At 45.6% G+C, this 19863-nt stretch overlaps 1 protein-coding gene across 7 annotated transcripts in view; it reads right to left on the bottom strand.

Moving 5' to 3' along the window:
- Nucleotides 1-1996: 1996 nt before the first annotated feature.
- Nucleotides 1997-19863, bottom strand: part of PXK (PX domain containing serine/threonine kinase like) — a 94876-nt gene continuing 77009 nt past the window's right edge. For 2 of the 7 annotated variants that reach the window (XM_049776197.1, XM_049776202.1), the window contains exons 14-18: nucleotides 15345-15422; nucleotides 14612-14698; nucleotides 14089-14158; nucleotides 12748-12807; nucleotides 1997-2553 (exon numbers count right to left, since the gene is read on the bottom strand). In XM_049776197.1, coding sequence (XP_049632154.1) covers nucleotides 2330-2553; nucleotides 12748-12807; nucleotides 14089-14158; nucleotides 14612-14698; nucleotides 15345-15422 — 519 coding nt within the window. In that variant the 3' untranslated portion in view covers nucleotides 1997-2329. Of the gene's footprint in view, nucleotides 2554-3311; nucleotides 3906-6434; nucleotides 6468-12747; nucleotides 12811-14088; nucleotides 14159-14611; nucleotides 14699-15344; nucleotides 15423-19863 lie in introns of those variants that run through there. The other 5 variants (XM_049776199.1, XM_049776201.1, XM_049776198.1 and 2 more) reach the window with 5 other exon arrangements.

Raw genomic sequence — 19863 nt, 5'->3', positions numbered from 1 at the left:
GGCTGGAGAGATACCACAGCAGTAAGGCATTTGCCTACATGGAGAAGGATGGTGGTTCGAATTCCAGCATCCCATATGGTCCCCCGAGACTGCGATTTCTGAGCGTGGAGCCAGGAGTCACTCCTGAGTGCTGCCGGGTGTGACCCAAAAACCAAAACAAAAAAACAAAAATTCCATTACAAATTTAGTGTCCTTCGAAACTAATCACTATCTAATGAACAGGACTGCGTGACACTACCTCCACTAGAGGTATGCTGGAGATCTAGCCCAGGCCTCACGCAGCCACTGGGCAACATTTCCAGCCTTACAGAGACTAAAATACCCAATTCTTGGGGGCTGGAAAGATAGCACAGCGGTAGGGCATTTGCCTTGCATGCAGTCAACTCAGGATGGAGAGTGGTTCGAATCCTGGCATCCCATATGGTCCCCTGAGCCTGTCAGGAGCGATTTTTGAACACAGTAATCCCCGAGTGCTGCCGGGTGTGACCCAAAGAACTAAACAAACAAACAAAAAAACCAAAAACCCCAATTCTAGCAGTCATTCTATTACCAGACATTCTATGTCAGGTATTTTTTTTTTCATAGTCAGAAAATAGTCACTGCTCTCTTTAGAAGCTGAGAAGGAAAATGCGGGTTTAAAGTAGTTATAGAAGCATCTGAGTGATGCCTAATAGAAACTGACAGACATTTCTTGGGGCCAGAGTGGGTAGGGCACTTGCCTTGCACATAGCTGACCTGGGTTTGATACCTGGCATGCCTTGTGATCTGAGATTGCCAGAGTAAGCCCTGAGCATAGCTGGGTCCCCCCACCCCGCAAACAAACAAAAAAAACAAACCACCATATTTCATTAATTAAAAGGGAATAAGAGATTAGATGGGTGGGCAGGGAATTTAGTATGTGGGTCATGCTCCATATTTACAGCCGGTGCTATGAAAGTTCTTATTTAAAATACCCAGAGCCAAACTACAGACATTTTCTTGACATGGTTTATTTTAAAAAATACAACTGGACATTATCACAGATTACATGAAACTATACACAATAACATTCTATCTGCATAGTAACCAACACTGATGTGTATACTTGAATTTTTAAATGGATTATTTATAATCCTTTAAAGTGCAGTTTATTAAGAATTTAAGCAAATCATAGGATAAAGGATCTCTCCTATAAATGAGTTACATTAAAAAGATATATTTGAATAAATCTTTGCGATATCAGAATTGATTTCTAAAGATGCCAAATTTCCTTGTACTATATAATATTATTACTCCCCAAACCCCAAACTTGACTTCATTGCTGAGAATTAAGAAGGGCAAGAGCTTCTGATAACGTTTTCTTTTTTGTCCACTCAATACATTCTAACTGAAAGGAATTGTACAAAGCCTAGCAGTAGTTGCTTTCGCTGTCCTGAGTCCTACACCACAGTGGATTTCCTGTTGGGACGTCCAGAACATTGGACCTTCCTGTTTTATTGGAGAGGAAAATGAAGAATTCGACTGCCTCTGACTCAGCAATGTAACTAAGCCTGAGGCGACAGTCTTGTCTTCAGATGAGATTAAGGAAGCAAAAGTGACGGTTAGAAAATAACCAGGTAATGCCTCAGGAAAGAAGTCAATTAACTCGGAGAGAAACCCTCATTGGAGCTGTCAGGGCCATTCACTGCTGTGACTGGGTCTGGTCACTCTGTTTGCTTCGCTTGGTAGAAATACCGATTCCCAATGCTGCAGCCTCACCCCATGCCCGTCCCGTTAGAGGATGAGCAGGCAGGACTCCTTTAAAAGGTCATAAAGGGGGCCAGAGAGATAGCAGGGAGGTAAGGCGTTTACCTTTCATGTAGAAGGTCATCGGTTCGAATCCTGCTGGTGTCCCATATGGTCCCCTGTGACTGCCAGGAGCGATTTCTGAGCACGGAGCCAGGAAAAACCCCTGAACACTGCCGGGTGTGACCCAAAAACCACACACTCACACAAAAAGTAATAAAGAAGGAAATATTTCTTTTTTCTTTTTTTTTGTGGGGGAGCCCACTCCTGGCGGTGCTTAGGGGTTATTCCTGGCTCTGCTGTCCTGGGTCAGCCACGTGCAAGGCAAACGCCCTACCACTGTGCTGCCACTCTGGCCCCCAGGAGTAATATTTCTTAATGCAGCAGTGCCTGCCTGACTTTATGGAATATTTCTCTCTTGAAAACTTCTTACATCAGCATCTGTGGAACCGTCTGTGGCTATAACTGGCTCGGCAATTATTCGTCTGGGAACAGGGAACTTAAAAGAGGTGGGAGGAAAAAAAATCAAGCCCTTCCCTCCCAGTGTAAACACACAAAGAAAGCTTTAGCCTATCTTGGGAGCGCTGTGATCACACGTTTCGGCTTTCCTCAGGGTTCCTTTTTGGAAATTCTGGATGGAGCTGAGCAACGCCCCTCGGCCCACACCATTCACAGCCTGGGGCAGGAGCTGTGCGGGCCCCTCCGTGCCCAGGCTCGCAGGGGGCAAGGGAGCTGCTGGTGGTGGCGGTGGCGGTGGCGGTGGAGGCGGCGGTGGGAAGGCAGATAACCCTGTGGGAGAAAAGGGGAGACAGTCAGAGGAATCTCTTCATCCCTGCATGCAAGCTACTGTCAGTCCTGCCTACACTGCAGCTGTTTCCTTGGGGGCGAAGAGTTCAGGAGACCCAATACCAAATGTTATTTTTTAACAAGATAATGGACAAAAAAGCTAGAGACATCAAAGAAGAATTGAAGGTTGCGATTTCCTTAAAAGATTTTATAGGAAACCACACAGCGACTTTCTGCGTAAACGATGCTCTAGTTTTCAGAACCTTAATAGTTCCCAAATTAAAGTTTCATGGGCTACTTTACACCCTAGTCATTCTCTTTGCTCCTGAGCTAGCAATGAGAGAGTGGAACTCTCATCGGCTACTCTGAGGGAGAAACAGCTCTTGAGCACTGAAGAGCTTGAAGGTTGGGATTTGCTTTGCCAGGCAATGACAACCCACTCAGCTGGGTTCTGCGGTTCCCTGAGGCTGCCTGGAATAATAATTTTCTACTGGGTTGTTTGAAAAATGCAAATTGCTAATAACAATGTGAATCAAGGGAAGGGGAATTTCCCTCCAGACTGGCCTTCTTTTTTTTTTTTTTTTTTTTTGGTTTTTGGGCCACACCCGGTGACGCTCAGGGGTTACTCCTGGCTATGCGCTCAGAAGTCGCTCCTGGCTTGGGGGACCATATGGGACGCCGGGGGGATCGAACCTCGGTCCGTCCTAGGCTAGCGCAGGCAAGGCAGGCACCTTACCTCTAGTGCCACCACCCGGCCCCCAGACTGGCCTTCTTAGGGAAGAGTCTCCGTCAAGCACTCTTCTTTCTTTCCACTGTGGCCCCAACCCAGAATCTCAAAGGCCATATCTGACCCTGACATTTTCGCTGAAACATGTGGTGACTGGAATGTCAAGTTCGACCCTGATATGCAAGGAAAAGGAAACTGCACACGTAGCTAAAATGTCCCGTAGAGTCCAGGCATGTGACATTGGCTGCTTGTTTTGAATCAGTGAACTGTTCTTTCAGAGCAAAATCAATGGGTACAGAAGGTCCCGCCCTGAAGAACTTGCCTATGTAACAGTGGCTTCCTCGCCTGCAAACTTTGTGCTTGGTAATCTCTGCTTACCCTCTTACCTCTGCTAGGCTTGTAGCAGGAGGCATTCTAGGAGGTTCTGGCCCAACCTCCCCAGTAAAACTTCAGTGATATCAAATAGCAACTACAACTGGAGTGAATATGGGTGAGTGTTTCACAGCCACCCATCAGTATTTAGGTAAAGGCATCCTTCTTAACTAATCCAGTAGGCAAGTGTTAAAGTCTTTTATTTCATCGAAAACCACTTACCTCCCTTTACATCTTTTACCCAAACCTAAGGCAGCTGAAATTAAAGAATCACACAGATAGATACATACATTCATGCTCTGCCATCTTGGAATTTTCAAATCATAAGAAAGCAATACAAATGAAGACTCAATACAGACAAATGGACAGCATGTAACTGGCATTGCTTTCGACAAAGCAAATGATGGATGGAATTGTAATATGTCCTATGCCGGGGGGGGGGGTGTTCTTGGCTTTATGACATAGTTTTACAAAGATAAAAGACTTTAAACTTAAAATAATAATAGTTGAAGTATGGAGAACCAGCCAGAGCTTGGATGTGACCTAAAAACTCTGAAGGGGGATTTGGACTGTGACCAGTGAAGTACAAGGCAGAGGGGACATTGCCTCTGAAGGAGCCTGGGATATGACTACAGACAAGAGTCTGGAGTCATGAAAGGATGCCAGTGTGATCCCAACCCCAATGCCAGAAAAGGGCAAAAAGACTTTGATCCGACATTCACGGGCTAATGGATACCAGAATGAGTGCTCGCAGTTCTGCCTCAGATTGTGCTAGAACCTGGCATGAGTCCATAAATTTCAGATGAAGACAAGCAACAATAATGTATGTGTTCTCCTAATGGCAACGAAACCAGTCACTTAGGAACGGGTATGTCCTTAAGCCCAAGAGGAAAACAGGACTGCCATCTCAACCCAGAAGTGAACTTTCTGCCCTTCATGAAGAATTCACCTTCAACTTTGGCTGTAATAATGGGTGCTCAAAATTAGAAGTACAAATCCACAATTCGACTTTGGGAGTGGATGGTGGCATTTGACTAAAGGATCTTTATTTTCAAGTAAAGGGCTGACCTGCTAGCACTTCAGGTGAACCTCTTAAGTGTCAGAATGAAGAAGTAACCCATGATCCAGGGGCTGTGAGAAAGGACAAAATGCTCATTCTAGGGGTAAAAAAGTCACCCTGATGTCTGCTCAATGACACTGAATTCTCAAAGGGTCTAATGTCTCTTGAGGTCTACTTTTTCTCACTGGGCTTATTTATGACAACTGAGTTTTAAAGACGATATAGATGATTAGGGCACAGGAGGCTAGAACATCACCTCAACAGTTTGGAAGGGAAAAAGCCAGGGGAGACTCCAGTCAAGTACCAGAGAAGGCACACTCTGTCTCGGCCTACAAGGCTTACACATAACACCAAAATAACAATGGAGAACGTGAGAGGAGGGTGAAAAGGACCCCAGGCAGAGCTGGCACTTGGCCTGCTGAGAAACAAGCTTAGAAACAACTGCCTAACTCTGAGGTCCACTTCTCAGATGTGAATAAGCCCCTCTGTCCGTGGAGCCTGAAACCTGACCAGAGCAGGGTATGTTCAGACGAGACCAGACTGGTCCACATTGGAGTGACCGCAGGCTGAACTCACCAGGTTTTGAGTAAAGGCTTAAAACAACCCAGGATGAGAGATGCCACCAAACAGCTCATCATGATTATAATCTATATGAATTAAAATTATCACTGACCTCTCTATCTCATTATTTGTTAGGCACATGGTGGACTCTTAGATCCAACTACTCCACCCTCTCCAGAATCCCATCCTCCAAATCATGGTAACCTAGTGTCCACTGGAAGCCCTGAGTCAGGACAGACTATTCCCATAAGAACATAGGATATTGCTAGAATCATCAGTGCCAGAGTCATGGGAATGATATCTGGGAGGCCTCTTTCTTTCAAGTCAGATTTTATACTAGGTAATCTATAGAGGTGGGAGCTGATCTGGCCAACAGAACCAAGTAGAGTTGTCCATTATCTCCGACGGGGGATGGATAGCAGGAACTTCAGAAGAAAGCAGCCTCCTGCTTTGGGGAGCTGTCTTTGCCCTTCACCCCAGATGAAGAAACTGAATTTATATCCCAAATCAGAAACTTTTTTGTATGTGTACGTGGGGGTGTCTCCCCAGGGGTGTTCAGATCTTTCTCTTGACCGCACTAAGAAATTATTCCTGGTGTAGGTAGGAGGACATAGAGGATGCTGGGGATAAAACCAGGGTCAGACACATGCAAGGTAAGCACCCTATCTCTGTGTACTGTTGTTCCTGCCCCTCAAAAACTATTAAGGGCGCTTTAAAAAGAACATTTTCACCCTATTTTCGGTTATAAAGGCTTGCCAATTGTGCCCCTCTAGCCAAGATTTTAGCGGTCTAATATCCTTTCCCCTTTGTCAGAGTAATGAGGTGCCCAGAAATGTGAAGTCCTGGTTTCCAAAATTAAAAGACTCAAATGCCATGCAATTGGTTTACAAAGTTTAGAGCTGCACGATACAACAAAAATCAGAGTGAAAATAAAGGTTTTGAAGGATCACAATGGAAATGAAATGGATGTTGATGAAATGGAATGGAAGTCACTTGGGGAAGTTTTAAAGATGCCGTATTTCACTTGATTGTTTAGACAAGGAAATCGCCTCAAATCTGATTTGCCATTTGCTCATTAATTTGGTGACCATTTCTGGGTCCCACTTCTGTTCACTCTGAAACAGAGCATCTTTAAAGTAGAGAAATCAATATCGCTTACTTTACCGAAAAGTCATGTTCAGAATGGCGCATGCTCTACTGAAGACAGCAAAGAGAGAGAGAGGGGACAAGTCATTATTCAGGTTTTAGTGCCAATTAACCCAACAGACAGAGACAGTAAAATGTTCATCTGAATCGCATGCAGATTTTTCTTGCTGTCCAACCGGGATACTTAGGTTAATCACAAAACGCACTGGCTTAAAAATGCCACCACGACCCTTTTTGAACTCAGTGAAGGTGTTAATGAGTCACTTTCTTTATAACGTTCTTCCTGCCTGCCCCTGAGTCTGTTAGGTGCTATTCTTATTTATTGACAAGCACAACACTCACTTTAGAAGACTTGTGCTGATTTTACTTCCCATAGGGCATATACTGAGAAAAGATTTGTTTCTATTACTATAGACAGTTTTCCAGAGGGGAGAAAAATTTAGAGTTCATTGGTACTTTCCAAGTACCTCTTCTCCCATCCAAGATGGAGACTTACTGGCCTTTGTAAAGGTGAAAGAGCCTGAGCACCACACTGACTATCCAGGGGCATAAGAAGTAAATTAGCAACTAGCATTAGTTTAAGCTGTGAGACCGTTAAGAGGAAAATAAAGCAAGTTTTTTCCTTTTTGGTAAGTAAGCCAAGAGAGGCGCCTAGAAGTACACCTAGCAGCACTGGAGTTATCAGCAGGAGGATGCTGTGAATGAGATGCTAGCAGTACCTCCAGCATTGCAGTGGGCTGCAAGGTCAAGCAAGGTTACGTTCATTATCAGGTTTGTCTGCACCAAAGTGGTCGCAACTTCGGGTGCCAAAGGCAAGACCAGGAGTCAAGGTGAGACCAGTTCTAGTTTTCCTGAACCTTCATACTATGGCTTCATACTTCATATGCGAGCTGAATGCCACGTGGGACTCTGAGATCCTGAATTCTTACTGGGTTGGTGAAGATTCCACATACAAATTCTTGGAGGTTACCTTTATCGATCCATTCCATCAAGTTAACAAAATAAATCCTGATCCCCAACAGATCGAAAACCAGTTACACGTACAGGAAGATGCTCGGGCTGACATCTTTTAGGCCACAAAAGCCGTGGCCTGTTAAATAAGGGTCACAAGTTCCACCATACAATCGGTGGCTCTCGCCATGCAGCTTAGAGGAGGTGCTAATAATGCTTACACTGGTAAAATTCTTACGTAATAAACACCTTAGGTTATAAAAAAAAAAAGACAAAGAGATGGCCGGAGTGATAGCACAACAGTAGGGCATTTGCCTTGCATATGGCTGACCCGGGACGGGCCCGGGTTCCATCCTTGACATGCCATATGTTCCCCCATGCAATTTCTTAGCCCAGAGTCAGGAGTAACCACCAAGTGCCCAAAAACAAAAACAAAAAGAGAGAGAAAAGTGAGGTGACATTTCTTATATTTTGTCAGACAAGATTAAAAATTAGGTATGAAAGAAAAGTATTTTTCCTAATAGTGAATCCAGAATTCTGAAGGTGAACCTGCCTAACTACCCAAGAAAAGAGCCTTCATGTGGGGAGTGGCCAAGATGTGAGTCCAGTGGGACCCAGACCAGCTGATCTTGACTGAGCCAGCACTAGGAGGAAGCTGGAGAGATCAGAGCTGTGCTGGAGAGGGCCAATAGAGCACTCAGAGCTGAGTCCACACGCTTGTTGCAAGTAAGGGAGGAGGCCTAAGTAGCAGAAGGGCAGAGTCAACCTGCTCCACAAACAAATACCACAGGGCAGACCCGTTATTTCCTCAGGTGAAAAAAAAGTGGCCATTCTTTATTTTTTGTCTGTTTTTCATTTTTTGTTTTTTTGTTTTTGGGTCACACCCGACAGCACTCAGGGGTTACTCCTGGCTCTACGCTCAGAAATCGCTCCTGGCAGGCTGGGGGGGTGGGGGGCATATGGGATGCTGGGATTCGAACCACCATCCTTCTGCCTCTGAGGCAAACACCCTACCTCCATGCTATCTCCCAAAAGTGGCTATTCTTATGGCCAGGGAAATCAGTTCAGAGTGGGTTTCTGGCTGTGACTTGGCAAGAGGAATTCCAGACGGTTCAAAAGCCTTTATAAATCCTTCCCCTTTCTTGCATTTTATTTCTATATACCCTTTTCATTAACTTTCTCTCCCTCTTCTCTCTCTCTCTCCACTCCTTCTCTTTCACTCTCTTCCTATGCCAAAGAGGTTGTTTTGCCTCCCACTCTCAAGATATAAAACTTCCCTTTATCCCTCTCTTTTTTGTTTTGTCCCTCATCTTCCTTTTTCCAGGAGATCTGGCAGCTGAGTACACACCCCTAAAAGTAATCAGCAATAGTGCTTTGAACTTCGGGATGAAATGAATTTGAATTTATTTGAGGCTGTTATCCCTACTATCTCTATAGGAATACAACAGTTTAACAGAATAGATAGCTAACAAGACTTCTGACATTACGTTAATGATTTCTGAGAGACACAATGATTTTCATAAATGTACTTGTTACATTACTTTTTCTTTTTTAGCTTTCTTCTCTTTCATTTTCTTTATTGGGGGGGGGGCACGCCTGGCGGGGCTCAGGGGTTACTCCTGGCTCTGCTATGGCTTTGCTATAGCTCCGGCCCCTTTAAGTAATTTTTAAAATTAGACATAAATAAAATAGAGACATAGATCCCCAGCAAATGCAGTTCCAAGAAGATAGGTAGCAAGTAAGAGAGAAAGTCTACCCAAGGGGCTTCTGACTAGCCAGAAACTGCTGCTTCCTGAGGCTGAGGCTGTGCTCGCCCAGTCGAATGAACCCTCGAGGGCAGAGCCAGCCTGAGACACCTGCCAGGGGGAATTTCCTGAGAAATGGGGGAGACAGTGTAAAGGACTCCAACTCATTCCTCACACCCCTGAGGCCTGGGCTCAATCCCCAGCAACTCGTGGACCTCCAGCACTATATGAAGGGAACTCTGAGCACTGCTGGGTGTCCCCCCCCCACACACACACACAATATTCAGTGGCTAAGTGACTATTTCCTATGGAGCTGCAGAGTAATGCTACACAGTGCAGTCTCTTGTATCCTGAGAAAGAACCTTAGGTTGTTGCTTGTCAGAAAACTACTCACTCAGGCAGAAATTCTTTTTTTTTTTTTTTTTTTTTTTGGTTTTGGGGCCACACTCAGCAGCACTCAGGGGTTACTCCTGGCTCTGCGCTCAGAAATAATCACTCCTGGCAGGCTCAGGAGACCATATGGAATGCCGGGGATCGAACCCACATCCATTCTGGGTCAGGCGCGTGCAAAGCAAATGCCCTACAGCGTGCTACTGCTCTGGCCATAGGCAGAAATCCTTTATGCAGGGGCGCTATGGAAGCTGGGCATGTGGCTGGGTGGTTGAGAGTTATGCCCTGCAGGAAGGAACAAGGGATATGGGCAAATGATTAAAGAAGAAACCATGGTGGCCGAACTCCTTGAACACATTTGTTTGCGATGTCTCAGAAGTTTTTTTGGAACTTCTGAGAGGCATCAGAGATGTGACTTGTTTTTTTTTGGTTTTTTTTTTTTTTTTTTGGTTTTTGGGCCACACCCAGCATTGCTCAGGGGTTACTCCTGGCTTGTGCTGTGGGGGGTGTGGTGAGGGGCAGCTGTCTGTCCATCCATCTCTGCCAGTCCCTGAGCCTGGTACAACAGCCTCTTGCTAAAAGCAACTCAAGAAGCTCAGTGGATCAACACAATGGGATGCCTCATTAAGGGCCTGAAGGAAGCTGGAGGCTAACAGGCATCTTTTTGAGCTGCATTTTAACAAATGCTCAGAAGGGTCGGAATACAGACTCTGGGTTGAAGCAATTTCATCAAAATTGATTTTGATGGAGCTATGGGGCCGGAGCAATAGCACAGTGGTAGGGCGTTTGCCTTGCAAGCAGCCAACCAGGGATAGACCCATATATCCCTGGCAACCCATATGCCCCCCCATCCCCAGCCTGCCAGGAGCGATTTCTGAGCGCAGAACCAAGAGAAACCCCTGACCACCACTGGGTGTGGCCCAAAAACCAAAAAAAAAAAAAAAAAAATAGAGCTAAAGGGGTTGGAAATTTCTAAACTCAACCAATCACTGTGTTTAGGACCTTACACAGGTTTTCCCTCAGAATCCTGACAATACTGCCCTCTGCCCAAATTCACTTCCCACAATACATCAGATGAAATTTTTCCAACATTGACTCTCATTATTAAAAATTGGGGGGGGGGGGTGTCACACCCAGCATGCTCAGGGTTTACTCCTGGCTCTGTGCTCAAAAATCTCTCCTGGCAGGCTCAGGGACCACATGGGATGCCGGGAATTGAACCAGAGTCTGTCCTGGGTTGCCTTCGTGCAAAGCAAACACTCTACCGCTGTGCCTCTGCTCTGGCCCTCATGGTTAATTCTTGAATGACCCTAATATATCTGAGGGGGATGAAATTACAAGCTGTTTCTAGGCAGCCTGAGCAGTGGCTGTCAGCAGCCTGCCTGAACAAGTCACCTTTACAAAAGACAGAGAAGTCTGTTTTCTGTCTTGATCGATATATGAAGGCTTTCTTGTAAAATCTGCTGACAAAGCCAGACAGGGAAGAGAAAAAAACACACCAAGAATAAAACACCTCTCTCTCTCTCTCCTCTCTCTCTCTCCCCTCTCCCCTCTCCCCTCTCCCCTCTCTCTCTCTCTCTCTCTCTCTCTCTCTCTCTCTCTCTCTCTCTCTCTCTCTCTCTCTCTCTCTCTCTCTCTCAAAACACCACCCCCCCAGACATATTGTCAAAACACACACACTCAGGGGTTGGAGAGATAGCACAGTGGTGTTTGGCTTGCAAGCAGCCAATCCAGGACCTAAGGTGGTTGGTTTGAATCCTGGCGAGCTATTTCTGAGCAGATAGCCAGGAGTAACCCCTGAGCACCGCCGGTGTGGCCCAAAAACCAAAACACACACACACACACACACACACTCAAACACAATACACCCTGAGTCAGGTTGGCCTCAGAAAACAGTATAGGAAACTACCGGTCACCCTCCTCTTCCTGCAGAGGAGACCCAGTAGCCGAAAGTCAAATCATGCCAGCAGGTAGCGGGTCCTCCCTTTAGATTTGCTTGTTCTTTTGGGAGGTCAGTGAAAAGTATTCGAAAGTGCTCAGCTTAAACTCTTAGGAGCTCTGGGGGCTCCTTTAAGTCTTAATGAATATGGCACCTACAACTCTAACAGTCCTAGTGTACGGCTGTCCTTTCAGACCCCTGATGATAGTTTTCCCAAGCACAGGTGGAAACTTGAATGGCAGCGTCAGCTCTTGTGATACTTGCTTAAAGAGTTAAAGGAGAGATTGTTTGCCCTGATCCAGGTGTTTTAAGGGAACTTGTATTGTTACAAAATAGTTTCCTATAAAACATGTGTTCAAGGTCAGAGCAATACGTTGGGTACCGTGCCTTGTATGTAGCAAACCAGGGTACAATCCCTAGTCACCCATATGGTCTCCCAAACTACCCTTAAAGCAGAGCAAGGAGTAAGCCTTCAGCATTGCTGGGTGTGGCCAAAAACAAACATTATAAGACCACTTAATCAAAGCAGATATAATGTTTAAAAGCATTCTCCAGGTAGGAGAGATATCACAGTGGTAGGGCATTTGTCTTGCAAGCGGCCAACTCAGGAAGGACCCGGTTTGGTTCACTTCTCAGCATCCTATATGGTCCCCCAGCTTGCCAGGGCTGACTTCTGAGTGCAGAGCCAGAAGTAACCCCTGAGTGCCGCTGGGTGTGGCCCAGAAAGCAATCAATCAATCAATAATAAAAAAATAAAAGTGTTCTCCAAGGTGAGTTCTTTCCACTTTTTATTTCAGCAAAACTCACAGAATCTGATTTTATTCATCAAGATGAAACAAAGGCGCTAGTCAAGGAAAAATATTCTGTGACAAACATATTCTAGAGCAGATCAGAGTAGAAACAGTTAGCGGGCAATCAGAAATGGGGCAGTTATTGCACTCTCACCCAGGCACCTCACTAGCAATGCTCTGTCACAGCTAAGGAACCAGGACAGGGCCCCACACAGCAGAGCATCTGTGTACGTTGAGAGCCCTGGGGCAGCTCTGCATGACTCTTTAGCAGAGGCAGGGGGGTGCTAAGAGCCTGAAACCGACTATTCCCCTGTGACAGCCGAAGGTGGAAACCTGAACCCACCTCCAGCACCCCCACATCACTGCTGAGCTGCCCTCCCGCAGGTTTGTCTGGAGGACGGATGATGGGATCCCTGAAATGCTCGGGCCAGAGCAGGAAGGGAAAGAGGTCTGTTCCACCCAGCGTTAGGGACCTGGGAGACTAGAGGGCTGACACAGGCTACTTCATCACTAACCTGTTGTAGAGGGTGGAGCCGGCGAGGAGGGGGATGTGAGAGGTGAGCTGGCCCCGGAACCTGCTGAGAGAAAACACAACTCAGGGGTTAGAGGCAGAGGTGGGAGCTAGCCAGAGCTGGTTTAGTGCATGGGTCTTCGGTGAAAGGCAAGGAGGGATGGAGTTGGCTGAGGCTGGACCCAACGGCTATGGGCTTTTCTTTTTAGTTTGGTTTTTGGCCCATACCCGGTGATGCTCAGAAATCGCTCCTGGCTCAGGGGAACCATATGGGATGCCGGGGGGGGGGGGGGGGGGGATCGAACCACAGTCCGTCCTAGGTTAGTGTATGCAAGGCAAACACCCTACCACTTGCGCCATCTCTCCGGTCCCCGGCCATGGGTTTCTGACCCATGCAGAAAGGATCCTCCCCTGGCCACCAGGCCTTCCACTCTTCCCAACAGCCTGCCTGCTTTGAAACCAACTTTGCGCAATTCCTAGCTTGTGCAAGGGGATGCGAAATCTCTTCCCGACTCAACCTGACTCTGGTAATGAATGACAAGTGACAGTGGCCACAGCAGTGGAGAGGATAGAGGGGTAGTGGGGACAGATAGATAGTGGTCCAGTGTGGGCCACTCCAGAGTTATCTGAGTGCACGTTTCCCTCAGTCTCCACCTTTCAGCTCTCAGGAGAAATTCCATCATGGGCAGGAGATATGTCCAACTATCACTTCACCTTGTGGATTTTCTTTTCTTTTTGGTTTTTGGGCCATCCCTGGAAGCATTCAGAGATTGCTCCTGGCACTGTGCTCAAAAATCAGGGTACTACATGGGATGCCGGGAATCAAACCACCATCTTTCTGCATGCAAGGCAAATGCCCTACCACTGTGCTATGTTTCCAGCCCACTTTGTAGATTTTCTTTTCTTTTCTTTTTATTTTGGTTTTTGGGCCACACTCGGTGACGCTCAGGGGTTACTTTTGGCTTTGCACTCAGAAATCGCTCCTGGCCATGGGACACCGGGAATTGATCCCAGGTCTGTCCTGGGTCAGCTGTGTGCAAGGCAAACGCCCTACCGCTGTGCTATGGTTCCAGCCCCACTTTATAGATTTTCTAAGTTCTTCTAATTGAAATTTAGTAATACCCTCTTGGCTCCTCCCATGTCAGCTCTGCCTGGACCATCTTATTCTCTGCATTCCAGCCCCGTGACCTCTGAGAGCCATTCCAGTGCGTCAGCCTCTGCAAACTGTCATAGTCCTTCCTCAGGGAAATAGGTCTTTTGTCACATTTTTTTTACTACACTGCATGGGTCCTCAGCATCAAAACTCTTTGGGTCCTGGTCCCCCCAACAGCCTTGAGCCAGTTACCTGAATTATTGGAGTTGCTGTGTTTTGTGGAATGTTCTTCACTATTTTCAATGGCGGACCGTTTTGATTTCTTTAAAAATCAAAAGTAGAAGGAGGGGGGAGAGAATAAAAGAATAAACACACTGAATCTGGGAACTGATATTACTATTTCCTGGCACAGTAAAACTAGCTGCATACAAAGTCCTATTTGACCTCAGAACTTAATACAGTGAAGCCACAAGTGAAAACCAAAGTAGAAATAAAACCCCAAATGCTGACTTAACCATCTCAGACCAATCATACCCCAACTCCATTAGGGTGTAATCAACCCAGCAAGCCAGGAAAGTATATGGTCTAATTCTCCCCTGATATTATGTGGCTCTTTTTGAAATGCTGAAAAGCAGTCATCTGGAAATAGTTTTAGCTTTCACGGGGAGGGATAGCACGAAATCTGCCATTAACTAAAGTCCCAACCAGTAACGAGAACTTTCTTCAGGAGTAATTGGGAATCCGCAAGGAGACATCCGAGGGAGGTCAGACTTACCTTCCGAGCTAAAATCTTTCTCTTTTTCCTTTCTTCCTCGGAGCCATGATGAGACTGAGCCCTGGCCAGCCTTCGGTGCTGGTGAATCTAAAAGAGACCACACAGTTCACCACACATGTAAGCAAAGAAAAGCTCTCACAGCTGCCAGATCAAATTATTTGAATGGAAAACTTCCACTGCTCAGCCTGTCTGCCTGGCCACTCTGGTGTGGTGGGCTGGAAACAGAACATGGCAGAGGATGACACTGTCTTTTCTTTCTTCCCCTTCACCAGTCTATCTGTCTGTCTGTCTCATCCTAGAATTGTTAGAGCAGGACCTGCAATGCACTGGACATAAAGGAGGAGGTCAGGACTGTGAGTTTCAGTGATCTCAGGGCATCAGGGGTTGAAGTGATAGCACAGTGATCAGGGCGTTGCCTCGCAACTCAGAGGACAACCCCCCAGTTTGAATTCTGGTATTCATATGGTCCCCTGAGCCTGCCAGGAGTGATTTCTGAGTGTAGAGTCAAGAACAACCCCTGAGCACTGCTGGTGTGACCCAAAAACAAACAAAACAAAAAAACAAAAGCTAAAAAACCCCCAAGGCATCAAGGCTAGAGCCTGGTTCAGAGCAGGCATTCAAGCAATGTTTACGGAATGAAGAAGGAGATGAAAGTTAACCGTTGTGATCACCATCGCAAGGGGGTGGGACATTGAAAAGATCAAAAGGTGGTGAGGAGCCACATACAATGTACCTGTTTCTGCTCTTCCGTCAGTCTTTTTTCTATACACTCTTTGGCAACTCTCAATGCCTCTCTTAACTTTGTGGGAATCTGAAAGAAGAGAAAGCATACAATCAATCCACTGAGAGTCATGGCTGGAAAGCGCCTTACATTCCGTTTGCAATGGAGGAGAAATTGGTTGTCAAGAAGGACGACGCCTGGAATCAAGTTAGTTTCATGAACCAGGCCAGGTTCATTTGAGTCCTATCAAGGCCACACTGTTGGTAAACACTCACCTTATTAGCATTTTCAATGCAACAAATATATAAAATAAACACATAAATAAACATGGCGCATGTTTCGAGTAATTCAAATAATTATCAAAGGACTGTGAATACATCATCTTGAAAAAAATTTTAGTGATCACAATTTCTGGTTTTCAAAAAAAATATTACCAATCAAAAAAGCACGCTACTGGTGTAAGGACAGACAAATAGCCCCGTGGAATGTAATGGATCACTCAGAAATAAACCATGTACATAGTCAAATGATCTTTGGCTAGTCTGTCAATCTACACAATAGGAACAGAACCTTTCATATTTTTCAGTAAGCAAGACTAGGAAAATTTAAACTGAACCTTCCTTATGCCATATTATAAAAATGAGTCCGAAGCTGGAACCTGGAAATAAAGCTCAGTGGAAGATCTTGTCTAGCTTGGAGTTCGCACAACACTGCCCCACGAGCTGAGTGCAATCCTCTTTGTGATTCCAGCACTCTGCAACCAAACTACACAATCAAGTGTGTACAGCTCTGTAACTAATATGTGTGGCTCACGGACAGCACAATAACAAACAGGAGGGAGGGAGGGAGGGAGAGAGAGAGAGAGAGAGAGAGAGAGAGAGAGAGAGAGAGAGAGAGAGAGAGAGAGAGAGAGAGAGAGCGAGCGAGCTAGACTGCAAGGGCTGTGGGTATAGCTCAAATGGTCAAGTACATGCCAGGCATAGGGGAGGCCTAAGTATGATCTTTGACATACCACTGGGCACCCCTGAGTAAGGCTTGGTGACCCCAAACATCTCAGGCCCTGAGCATACCGACCACCATTGGTAGTGGTACCAGAATCCCCAAGCACTATTGGGTAGAGGCACTACTAAAAGCAAAATTTCTTTTTAAAAATTGGGAAAGGGAAAGGCGGGAACTTTAGATAATTGATGGAGAGACACTGAAATTAGTGGTGGGGGTTGGAACAGGAATCCGGAATGCCTGAAACTCTATCATCAAGAGCTTTGTAAATAATAGTGAATTAAAACCAAAAATTGAACTAGGCAGGAGAAATGGTTCAAAGGGCTACAGCATATATGCTTTGCATGTAGGATTTCTGGGCTTGATATCTGGCATTCTATGGTTCTCCAAGAAAGGCTGAAAAGTGAAGAACTAAACCCAAAACCTAAACTATAATCTCCTAAAAGAAAAAAATATCAGAAAGGCCTCATAAGATCAGATTTGGCATTTGTTTTCTGGCTGGAATACGAAAAGCATAAGTAGCGAGAGCAAATAGAATGTCACTAAAATTTTTCTATCTATCAAAGGAAAGTCAATCAACAGAATAAAAAGGTAACCTAGGGATAAAATAACTGGAAATCATTATCTAAGTAGGATTTCATGGAACACAGGATTCAGAGAGAGAGCCCCTAAGGTAGGGGCACATGTCTTTTACATGGCCTACCTACGTGGGATCAATCCCTGGCACCCCACATGATTCCCTGGACACAGAGGCAGGAGTAGCTCCCCAACAACAACGACCAGAAAATAACCAGTCTTGCTGACATATAGAATAATTTGAGCACTGAGCACTTGTGCAAAGTCACGCATGTCAAATGAATGGAGCAGAAAAAGCACAGCGGATAAGGTGCTTGCCTTGTAAGTAGCTGATCTGAGTTTGGTCCCCTGAGCCCTTCCAGGAGTGATTCCCGAGCAAAGAAACAGACCTAAATCCTAAGAACACCAGGTATGACCCAAAAATTAAAAAACTAAAACCAAACCAAACAACAACAACAAGAAAAGAATGTAAATGGTGCGAGGGAGACAGTACTGCTGGTAGGGCACTTGACTTGCACGCAACCAACCTGAGTTTGATCCCTGGATAGAGTCCCCTGAGCACCCCCTGGAGTGAAGCCTGAACTCAGAGCCAGGAGTAAGTTCTGAGTACCACCAGGTTTAGTCCAAAACAACCACAACCACAAAAGAAAAGAAAAACGGTGCCAATGCCATTAAAAGCAGTAAAGAAATGAAGTTCCTAAAGGTTCCTAAAACAATGAAAAATAAAATTTCCCTGTGATTCCATCAATGCTACTCGGGGTATACATCTAAGAGAATTAAAAGTAGGATATTGAGATATTGGCACAATTTATGTTCACTGTATCTTTATGTACAATAGACAAGAGGTGGGAGAAGACCAAATGTCTTATCAACAGCTGAATACATAAACAAAACATGGCATATACACATACAAAGTGATAATAACTACCCTTTGAAAAGAAGAAAAGTCTGTTACATGAACTGAGGATATCACATGTGCTGGATCCCCCTGTGATGTTATCCCCAAATCACCTGGCAGAAGAAACCGCCCCCACCTCCCGGAGAACAACCGTTCCGGGGACCCTCGTAGAACCATTGCTTCAGGGGCCAGAGATAGCACAGTCATAGGGCATTTTCCTTGTACACTGCCGATCCAGGATGGATGGTGATTCGAATCCCGGCATCCCATATGGTCCCCCAAGCCTGCCAGGAGCAATTTCTGAGCATAGAGCCAGGAGTAACCCCTGAGCACTGCCAGGTATGACCCAAAAACAAACAAACAAAAAAAATTGCTCCCGGCAGGCTCAGGAGACCATATGAGATGCCAGGACTTGAACTGGGGTCTATCCATAGTTGGCTGCATACAAGGCAAGGCAAACGCCTTACCATTGTGCTATCCCTTTGGCCCCAATCACCCCAGTTTTAGAAAAACTATTAACTCAGTGCCCCATGGGAAATATACCTACTTTAGGTGAACACACAGAAAATGTCCCCAATTGCCCTCCAGGCACTACTGTCCCCTGGATTATCTCAGACCCAATCCACCCTCATCCTGGGCTGTATTACCTATTTGGGGTAACACCGGTACAGAGATTAAGTGTGCAAAATCAACAAGTTCATATAGTTACACAATAATGAGAGCATCGGGGCCGGTGTGGTGGTGCTAGAGGTAAGGCATCTGCCTTGCAAGCGCTAGCCAAGGAAAGATGGCGACCTCGGTTCGATCCCCCGGCATCCCATAGGGTCCCCCCAAGCCAGGGGCAATTTCTGAGCACTTAGCCAGGAGTAACCCCTGAGCATCAAACGGGTGAGGCCCAAAAAACAAAAAAACAAAACAAAAAAAATAATGAGAGCATCACTACTTATGAATCATACTCTTTTTTTTTTTTTTTTTGGTTTTTGGGTCACACCCGGCAGTGCTCAGGGGTTACTCCTGGCTATCTGCTCAGAAATAGCTCCTGGCAGGCACGGGGGACCATATGGGACACCGGGATTCGAACCAACCACCTTTGGTCCTGGATCGGCTGCTTGCAAGGCAAACACCGCTGTGCTATCTCTCCGGGCCCGAATCATACTCTTAAAAGTGGCTGGAGGATAAATTTTATAATGATGTCATTTCTCATAACTAAAACATGTTAATGCTTACTGAGTGGCAAATTCAAGTAATCTGAATACTTTAAAACTTCGGAAGGAGGGGCCGGAGAGGAGAGATAGCATGGAGGTAAGGCGTTTTGCCTTTCATGCAGGTCGGTGGTTCGAATCCGGGCATCCCCTAGGGTCCCCTGAGCCTGCCAGGAGCGATTTCTGAGCCTGGAGCCAGGAGTAGCCCCTTAGCGCTGCCGGGTGTGACCCCAAAACCAACAACAACAAAACAAAACAAAACAAAAAGAGCCTTCAGACGGGTTTTGTCAGTGAAACAATTATTTTCTGAAATTCATGAAATGACACTTTTTTTTTCTGCTGGATGACTTTTTTGTTTGTTTGTTTGTTTGTGCTTTGTTTTGTTTATTTGTTTTGGGGACCACACCTGGTGGTGCTCAGGGGTTACTGCTGGCTCTGTGCTCAGAAGTCGCTCCTGGAAGGCTCGGGATGCCAGGGATTGAACCGGGTCTGTCCTGGATTGTCCAAATGCAAGGCAATCACCATACTGCCATGCTATCACTCTGGCCCCTGGGTGATACTTTTACATTCTTCCCAACCACAGCCCACTATGTTGCTGAGCATGTCATTTCTTTCTCTGAGGGGTTAAGAGTAGGGTTTGGGTTTTTAGGTTGATGCAGATGGTCCTGACTAGATATGAAATAAGTCAGGTAGAAAAAGACAAGTAGCTTAAGACCTCACTGACCTGAAGCATCTAAAAACAATTAAACCAAAATATCAAAATCCAAAACAACAAAAAAAATAAATAAAAAAAAAACAATAAAAAAAAATCCAAAACAAACAAAACCCCAAAAAAACCAAAAACAAAACCAAACAA

Source organism: Suncus etruscus, chromosome 7 (assembly GCF_024139225.1).
Source record: "Suncus etruscus isolate mSunEtr1 chromosome 7, mSunEtr1.pri.cur, whole genome shotgun sequence".
In the NCBI taxonomy this organism is placed as follows: Eukaryota; Metazoa; Chordata; class Mammalia; order Eulipotyphla; family Soricidae; genus Suncus; species Suncus etruscus.
The sequence above is the reverse complement of the archived record's forward strand: the minus strand, read 5'-3'. Positions and strand labels throughout refer to the sequence as shown.